The 8,857-nt window shown below is 43.4% G+C and overlaps 1 protein-coding gene across 4 annotated transcripts in view; it reads left to right on the top strand.

Annotated features, from left to right (window-relative positions):
• LOC113204833 (probable phospholipid-transporting ATPase IIB) overlaps positions 1–6,549 on the top strand; it is a 14,158-nt gene extending 7,609 nt beyond the window's left edge. For 2 of the 4 annotated variants that reach the window (XM_026420159.2, XM_052269411.1), the window contains 16 exons: positions 1,091–1,235; positions 1,319–1,432; positions 1,512–1,670; positions 1,774–2,016; positions 2,105–2,293; positions 2,388–2,929; positions 3,014–3,137; positions 3,228–3,389; positions 3,468–3,644; positions 3,719–3,889; positions 3,964–4,152; positions 4,232–4,421; positions 4,525–4,765; positions 4,856–5,022; positions 5,099–5,302; positions 5,399–6,549. In XM_026420159.2, coding sequence (XP_026275944.1) covers positions 1,091–1,235; positions 1,319–1,432; positions 1,512–1,670; positions 1,774–2,016; positions 2,105–2,293; positions 2,388–2,929; positions 3,014–3,137; positions 3,228–3,389; positions 3,468–3,644; positions 3,719–3,889; positions 3,964–4,152; positions 4,232–4,421; positions 4,525–4,765; positions 4,856–5,022; positions 5,099–5,302; positions 5,399–5,532 — 3,151 coding nt within the window. In that variant the 3' untranslated portion in view covers positions 5,533–6,549. Of the gene's footprint in view, positions 1–121; positions 331–554; positions 776–1,090; positions 1,236–1,318; positions 1,433–1,511; positions 1,671–1,773; positions 2,017–2,104; positions 2,294–2,387; positions 2,930–3,013; positions 3,138–3,227; positions 3,390–3,467; positions 3,645–3,718; positions 3,890–3,963; positions 4,153–4,231; positions 4,422–4,524; positions 4,766–4,855; positions 5,023–5,098; positions 5,303–5,398 lie in introns of those variants that run through there. The other 2 variants (XM_052269409.1, XM_052269410.1) reach the window with 2 other exon arrangements.
• The last annotated feature ends 2,308 nt before the right edge of the window (positions 6,550–8,857 follow it).

The raw sequence follows: 8,857 nt of genomic DNA, 5'->3' as shown, positions 1-8,857 counted from the left end.
CCTCCTCCGCCGCCCTCCTCCGCCGCCCTCCTCCGACGCCCTCCTCTGACGCCCTTCCGTCTAGCTTATCTGACTGCGATTAGCTCGGATAAGGCGCCCGCGCCGTGCCCCGCCTCAGTCTCGTCCTGAGTGTACCCGTGCCGTGCGCCCGGCGCCCGGGATGCGTCACGAAGTGTTCGATGTCGATCACGGCCGCTCCCTCGCCGCGAAGGGCAGCCGTGGCGGCTCCAGCAGCGACCCGCACGTCGGCGGGGAGCGCGACGGGCTCATAGGGAGGAGGACGGCCAAAGCCAGGTGGCGGCCATGGCGGCGGAGGGACGGCGCCAGGAGGTTGGTGCGGCTGCGGCGTGCGCCTCGGGGGTCGTGGTGATAACGAGGGGGGGGGGGGTACCCCAAACGCACCAAAACGAATTATCAACCACGCGGTGTTGGCGAACGGCTTTTGGGGGCCCCGGTTTATCGGGAGACTCATGGGTCATCGGGGGGAGCGGCACACTTGAATGTTGGCGCGCCTCGCTTGGGCTGGGCGGGGTGACGCACCGCCATGCGCGCGGGGAGTGCGCAGAGAGCGCAAATCGATGGGGATCCCGTGTCCCTTGCAAACTTGCGAGCTGTCATCCTCAGTGGAAATTCCTCTCAATTCGCGAGTTATGGAGGGATTCTGACTAGAAATGATGGCCCCCCATCACAGTCCAAGCGAGGGGGGTTCGACGTCGCAGGCGACCAAGGAGGATATTCCTTTGATCGGGAAACCGAAACGGAATGTCTTCTCCAGGTTAGGCTTCTTCACAACAGAAAATATTGATTTTAGTTTGTAACGTTTAAGAGTACCTAACTAAATATATATTTGAATGGAATTTGTATTTGTGATGTCGTGGAGAAGTCAAGTATTCACTGTCCATGTGGGAATTAATTTCTACTTCAGTTTAGACTCTATTCCTAACCTAACTGACAAAGGAATTAATAATGTTGCCATTTGAAACTGCCTTTTTGTTGTCAATATTTTAGGGACGGTGCCCCTTGTTTCTCTCGTCCATCGTTGAATTGTGCATAAATTTTTAATTTAATGTTTTTCTTCCTTTGTTCATAGGTGCTGCCTGTGGCTGTGGGGAAGATGTTGCAGGCCGAGGGAACTCAAATCTCGAACCATCACCTTGGGCCATCCAAGTCGAGAAAAGTTCCCACCCAATGTGATACGCAACCAAAAGTACAACATTCTTACTTTCCTTCCTATGGTAAGTCAATTTTATTCCAAATGTTTTGAGCACATTACCCTTTGTATACTTTATCCTGTTTTAATTTTGACTTCCGTCAACAGGTCTTGTTTCAACAATTCAAATTCTTCCTCAACTTATACTTTTTGGTCATGGCTACCAGCCAATTTATTCCAGACATACGGATTGGTTACCTTTATACTTATTGGGGACCTCTGGTAAGGTTTTATTCAGTACTTAATTGTCTTTGAAGTAATCTTCCATATGTCAGTTATGTTATCAGCATTTTTCTTGTAGGGATTCGTTTTGACGGTAACTATATTCCGAGAAGCTATAGATGATTTCCGTAGACATCAGCGAGACAAGGAAGTAAATGGCCAAAAGTACAGGAGACTTGTTCATGGTAGGGAATCTCCTGAATTAGTTCCATCTTCTAAGCTACGAGTTGGGGACGTGGTAAGTTCTTCATTTTTCATAGTCTAAAAATACTGTGCCTTTCTCGTTTTTGATTGAACTGATTTGATTGTTATTTTTTTCATTTTTTATGGTAATATTGCAGATAATTGTTGAGAAAGACCAGCGAGTGCCGGCAGATTTAGTACTCTTACGCACAACAGAGAAAACTGGAGCATGTTTTGTTCGTACTGATCAGTTGGATGGTGAAACTGACTGGAAACTTCGTCTCGCTGTTCCTGATACTCAAAAATTGGAAAATGATTTTCATATGTTTGATATATGTGCATCACTCTTTGTGGAAAAACCCAAACGAGACATTCACAGTTTTGCTGGGACTTTTAGTAGGGTATGTATGCAAGATAAAAAACTAAATAAGTAATTTTGCTGTACTGCTGGAATTTGTAATAATTTTGTTGACTTGAAAAATATTTCAGAGTGATGGTCACGGTGGATCAGAAAGTTTAGATGTGGAAAATACTCTCTGGGCTAATTGTGTTGTAGCCAGTGGTACCGCATTAGGTGTTGTGGTGTATACAGGACGAGAGACTCGAAGTGTCATGAATAACTCTCAACCTCGTTCCAAAGTGGGTCTCTTAGATATGGAAATAAACCAACTTACTAAGGTGAGTTTTATTTTCAAAATATGCATGACTAAAATCTTCCTAAGTCTTTAAAGGAAATGTTAACAACTATATTTGTTCACAATTCTGTTTGCAGGTTTTGTTTGGTGCCGTTGTTGGTCTAGCATTGGTCATGATGATTTTAAAAGGCTGGAGTGGGCCATGGTACCGATACATGTTTCGGTTTGTTCTTCTGTTTTCTTACATCATTCCCATCAGTTTGCGAGTTAATCTTGATATGGGGAAAGCATTTTATTCCTGGTCTATCCAGAAGGACAAGGAAATTGCTGGCACAGTTGTACGCTCCACAACTATTCCTGAAGAACTTGGGCGTATATCTTACTTGTTGAGTGACAAGACAGGGACACTCACCCAAAACGAAATGGTTTTCAAGAAATTACACCTTGGCACAGTTTCATTTGGATCTGAGAGTTTTGGAGCTGTGACTTCCCACTTAAAAGTGGCATTTGCACAGCAGTCTCAAGGTGGATCGTCATCAGAACATTCTACAAACAAACACAGCACTGGCTCCACACCAGCCCCCATGAAAGTGCGACGGTCTGAGGTTACCCGTGTCCTCGAAGCTGTTCGAGCTGTTGCATTGTGTCACAATGTCACACCTGTGGAAGATTCTGCTGGGTGAGATTCCAAACATAAAATTATAACTGTGAGAGATTTGTGATTTGTTTCATTAATTGACATCCTGTTTTATTTCATTGGCAGGCCTTCTGAAACCCCAGGTAGCCCTGGAGCAGGATCTATGGAGTCTCAGACTGAAGCAGACCAACATTACTTGCAGGAGCAACAAGCAAAGACTGTTGTTTACCAGGCAGCTAGTCCAGATGAGGTAGAGTTAGATACATATCTGTATTTCCTTTGTGGCTTTTCTGATGTGCACTGACTACATGATACTATTCATTTTATTGTTATTTTTTAGGTTGCATTAGTTAAATGGACTGAAGAGGTTGGATTAGCTCTTGTTAAACGGGACCTTGTTTCAATGACATTACGCACACCTACTGGAGATCTTCTGGATTACACAATCCTTCAAGTATTTCCTTTTACATCTGAGTCAAAACGAATGGGAATCATTGTGCGGGTAAGAATCAGCTTGTGTGAATTTGAATAATAGTTAAATGGTAGTGGTCTTATTCAAAATTTGTTGTTTTTTTCTCAGGAGGAACAGACTGGTCAACTTGTGTTCTATTTGAAAGGAGCTGATGTTGTTATGTCATCTATTGTACAATATAATGATTGGCTGGAAGAAGAGTGTGGTAATATGGCCAGGGAAGGTTTGAGAACCCTAGTTGTTGCCAAAAAAGTTTTGTCTGAAGAGCAATATCTAGACTTTGAGGTGAAATAATATCCATCGCTAAAGTGTATTTTTGTTAAAGTTTATTTGTCTAACAAAGTATCTATCTATTCTAGACTCGGTATAATGCAGCAAGATTAGCTATCACCGACCGTGTAACACGCGTTGCCGCAGCCATTGAAAGTTTAGAGCAGGGCCTAGAGCTTCTCTGCGTTACTGGTGTGGAGGATAGGTTACAAGATAATGTCAGAAATACCCTTGAAACACTCCGTAATGGTGGCATTAAGGTATCTTTAGCAATGTGCTAGTTAGTTGGCAGTTTTACCTAAACAGCAACTTATTCTAATTTTCTGTTTTATAGATTTGGATGCTTACTGGTGATAAATTAGAAACAGCCACTTGTATTGCTAAGTCCTCAAGGCTTGTTTCAAGAACACAATCATTACATATTTTTAAACAAGTCAGCACTAGAACAGAGGTTCACCAGGAACTGAATCATTTTGGGAGAAGACAAGACTGTGCCCTTGTTATCAGTGGAGATGCTTTGGAGGTAAGCTCAAATGCTCCTCCTCTAGCTGTATAGGAATGCACTCTAAGTTTCAACATCTAATCCTTTGTCTCTTCTGCAGCTCTGTCTTCAATATTATCAAGACGAGTTTCTAGAATTAGCATGTAGCTGTCCAGCAGTAGTGTGCTGCAGGTGCTCGCCAACACAGAAAGCCACCGTTGTAACATTAATTCAACAACACACTGGCAAAAGAACTGCTGCAGTTGGTGATGGTGGTAATGATGTGAGCATGATTCAAGCTGCCGATGCAGGTTAGTGGAACATTTCGCTGGTTCATTGAATCAATCAAATATAAATTTTAATTCAATTTTCCGTGTGAATTTTTTAGTAATATTGCCGTTATGCTAATTCTAGGTATTGGAATAGCTGGTCGTGAAGGCAAGCAAGCATCACTTGCTGCTGATTTTTCCATAACTCAATTCAGCCATGTAGCTCGTCTTTTACTGGTTCATGGTCGTAGAAGTTACAAGCGGTCAGCATCCTTGTCTCAATTTGTCATCCATCGTGGCCTTATTATATCCACAATGCAGGCAATATTTTCTGCTGTATTTTATTTTTCATCTGTGGCATTGTATCAAGGATTTCTTATGGTTGGGTATGTCATTTCATGTATTTCATTTATTTTCTATACTTCTGTTAATTTTACAAATCCATGTATTACAAATATGCACTTTTGCTCTTGCAGATATGCAACTCTTTATACCATGTTCCCTGTATTTTCTCTTGTTCTGGATAAGGATGTATCTGGAGAAATTGCTTTAAAATATCCAGAACTATACAAGGAACTAAGCAAGGGAAGATCCTTGTCTTTCAAAACATTTTATATGTGGGTACTCATCAGTATATATCAAGGTATGTGTTTTAAATGTGACTAACACTGACCTTATTCCAAGAAAGTGAGAGGCTAGTAATGATTTGCTTACCACAGGTGGTGTCATTATGTATGGTGCTCTGGTTCTATTTGAAGATGAGTTCATACACATTGTAGCCATTAGTTTCACAGCCCTAATTCTCACAGAATTAATAATGGTTGCTTTGACTATCAGAAGATGGCACATTTTAATGGCATTAGCTGAACTACTCTCTCTTGGTCTGTACATCCTTACCTTGGTCATCTTCAAAGACTACTTTGGTGAGTCTCTGTCTTTGTATCTAAAATAGCAGCATATTTGCATCATTACTATTAGTGTATAATCTTAACACTTTCTGTTTTTTTTTTAAATTTCAGATGCTGATTTTATTCAGACTAGAGACTTCTTGTGGAAGGTGCTACTCATTACACTTGTAAGCTGTCTTCCATTGTATATTTTGAAATTCCTTCGCAAAAAGTTCTCTCCACCCAGCTATTCAAAATTATCGTAATTGGGGTGCAGCATGTTTAATTTAATGATGATGCTTGTCAGGTTCCAGCTGCAAAGCTGTGAACCATTCTCTATCACAAAGACTATATTCTAAACATTCTTTTTTTTCATTTGTTTTTGCATTTGTTGTTTAGATAAATTGTAACTGTTTAGTTTGCCAATTACATTTTTCAGTTGTTATCTAAGATGTATTATGAAGATAAAAGTTCAATTACATTTTAAATTGTAAAGCAGTTTTCTGAATCTCAGTGTTACAATCCTTTCATCCCCTACTTTGTAATCAGAATATCAAATTTTACTTGATGACAACCTGTTGTACATTGTTTTGCACTGTGTTTTAAAGTATTGAGTCTACTGATGATTGTACATTCTTGAATTAGTTATTGTTAAGTGTGAATGTGATAATGTATGTATACATATTTTAAACTGGGAGAAAAAAAACTAACTAACATTTGTGATATATTTGTTATTCTATTTATTCAAATAGTTATTTTCTTTTTAATTTTTCTGATATTCCACTGTGGATTTTAATTAGAGATTTGAAGTTGAAAATGTTGCAAAACGATGGATCAAGTAATATTAGTTCAGATAGTCTCCACAGCTGTTATTTCACCAGGGGCCTGTAAAGTTAGTGACGTGCGGCACTCCATGGTGAGGTGAAGGAAGTGGGGCCGCGTATTGCTAAGTTTACAGGTTCCTGTTTTTGCCACATTGCGTGTAACTAAGCGACCGATACAGATGCATTACAGTTTCAAACATCCATCTCTGTACTGCCGATGTCAAACTGAAAAAAGTAATGTAAGAGGAGAATTAAAAATATTCGTGGTAGAATAATATGTATATATATTTCAAGTCCTGTGAAATACCCCTTATCGCTGATGTAACTGAAACCAGCATCAATCAATGTTAGTACCAAACAGTTCGCTTCTCCACTTCAAATTGCAGGGAAAATTATAGTGTAGAGAACTAAACTCGATTTAACTGTTCTGTTGAATAAAGTATTATTAAGTTTTCATAACACTGAATTTTATTCATGAATGCCCTACTAGAACCTTGAAAGCCATTAAAATGGTATACACGAAGGATCCACCCCAGTCCACCCCCTCCCTTCGAGCAGACGATGCGTAGCAGAAGCTCTGCTCCTCCGCGGAGCCGGAAGTCGACCTCGTCGGTGGTCAGTGCACTGCACAGCAGTTCACTCTGCTCGTTTGGTTCGTGGAGCCCGGAGCTCCGGTGCGGGCCCTGCCCTGCTGCCGTGCAACCCGATGCGTTGTATTTGTAAGTCCGTCCCGTCCAAGTGTGGGTCGCGTTGGCCGCGTTTAGCTTCCTCGCCGCGTCTGCTGCCGTCTGCCATCACATCACCTTCAACTGACTCAACGTGTGTCCGTCCGCCCCCTCGCTGTGCTCCAGCCTCGTTGGCCCTGTGGCTCCCTTGCGCCCGGTTTGATCTGACCTCCGCGTGTGTTCTTTTCTCCCATTTTCACCCCAGACTGGTCTCTGGCTCTAAAGGGGGAACGAGGGAGGTAAATTCCAGGGCGTTTTAAACTGTTGAACGGAAGTGAAAGTGATCGCCGAGTCATGCGGCCGCCCGGCGTGGCCGATTTGATTGTTTTGTTACGCTGCGCCCGACGAGGGCGGCCGAGATTAACATGTCGCTCTTCTCCCATAGCACCCATACCCAGCCCTCGTTGGCTCCTGCGTGATTGTTTTGCAGTAAAAACTGTTTGATTGCCTGGCGCCGATCGGTATCCAAACATCGCTCTACTCCGAGCCCATTCGCCCGGCGGGGTGGCTTTCGCGGCGTCCCCAGCGCCCCCAAGTGCTCTTGTTTAGTGCTCTCATGGACTCGTTGGCTGACAAGTTCGTTTTGTAGGCTTTGCCGTCCCATAATGATACTCTGCTAAACGGGCCAAACAGCCCTTCGGTCTCCCCCCCCCCCCCCTAAAGTGAATCCTATGCGCGAGTGCTCCAACAGCAAGAAAGTGTCCGAAGCACATGGTCATTCCCTTCGGCCGTTGGATGCCCCAAGTCGACTTCCACCTCCACGACCACAACACGGGCGAGCGCTGAGCATGGTGCCTGCGGTGGCATGGTCGCGGCTCATGCCGCTGCAGTTGGTGAGTAACTTGGTCGTCGTTCGTCGGTGGAACTCCTCCAAATCGTCTTCTTGTTTGGCCGCCCTGCACGGTCGCGCTCGTTTAATTATATTAGCACCAAATTGTGCGAATGTCCACTTTGATTAGCTTTTCAGCCATTTTTGAAGCCTATTTGGCACTGTTTAACTTCTAACGGGGGATTCAAAACAAACACATGAGCCCACAACTTCCAATACTCATCTCCAATCACAGCAGACCTATCCGTAACACTTTATTGTTCAATCGGACATCGCCGTCTGTCGCAAATCGCTCGCGCTCGTCGATGTAAACGGAGTATTTCGCAGCACATCGGTACCGGAAACTAAATCGGATTATTGCAAAAGTTATTATTTGAAAGTTATATTATAACCGCAATTTATAACATCATTTAATCAAAAGTTCTATTAACCTCGATTTATTTTACATCATTTATTTCAAAGTTCTATCGACCTCGATTTATTATTCATTATTTATTTCAACGTTCTATCGACCGTGATTTACTAAACATCATTTATTTCGAAGTTCTATCGACCGCGATTTACTAAACATCATTTATTTCAAAGTTCTATCGACCGACATTATTGCATAATTTATTTGAAAGGACAATATAACAAAGACCTTGAAGACCTTTCTCTCTAGCTCTACAGGTCAGTGCAATGCATCACACCCATTACACAGTTTGGTTTTCTTTTTGTTCTAATTCCCATACTCTGTCCTAGCTTTAGCCAGCCCTTCAGCTAGCTGTCTACCCCCGCCTCGAGCTCCTGCTCCAAACAGCGATGATGGTAACGTAAGACGGCCCATTGCGTCTTGTTTTGTTTAACGCCCACCCAATCTCACTTGTGTTTTCTGCCCTAGGCCGCCTTGCCCCGCTGCCCGCCTGCCCCGCTGCTGCTCCGCGCCGCCCCGCTGCTGCTCCGCGCCGCCCCGCTGGTCCTTGTGTATTGCGTCGCTGTATTTCTAAGAAAAGTATTTTCACTAACTCGTGGTTCAACACCATTTTCAACATATCTCTCCGTTTATTGCTGTTTGACTGTTACTAATTCCTCTGTTTATGTCCTGGCGCTGTCGTGCTGCTGAGCTGTCTGCATCTCGACTCGGACGCAGCTCAGGGAAGCCCCAAGTCCCCGCCGCGAAGCCGAGCTGGAGTACGCGAGAACGCTTCCGCCGCGCGCGTCTGCCGCCCCCGCC

The sequence above is a fragment of the Frankliniella occidentalis genome, unplaced genomic scaffold (genome assembly GCF_000697945.3).
Source record: "Frankliniella occidentalis isolate FOCC.00 unplaced genomic scaffold, Focc_3.1 Scaffold91, whole genome shotgun sequence".
NCBI classification, from domain to species: Eukaryota; Metazoa; Arthropoda; class Insecta; order Thysanoptera; family Thripidae; genus Frankliniella; species Frankliniella occidentalis.
Note: the sequence above shows the minus strand (reverse complement) of the source record. Positions and strands in the feature narration are given on the sequence as shown.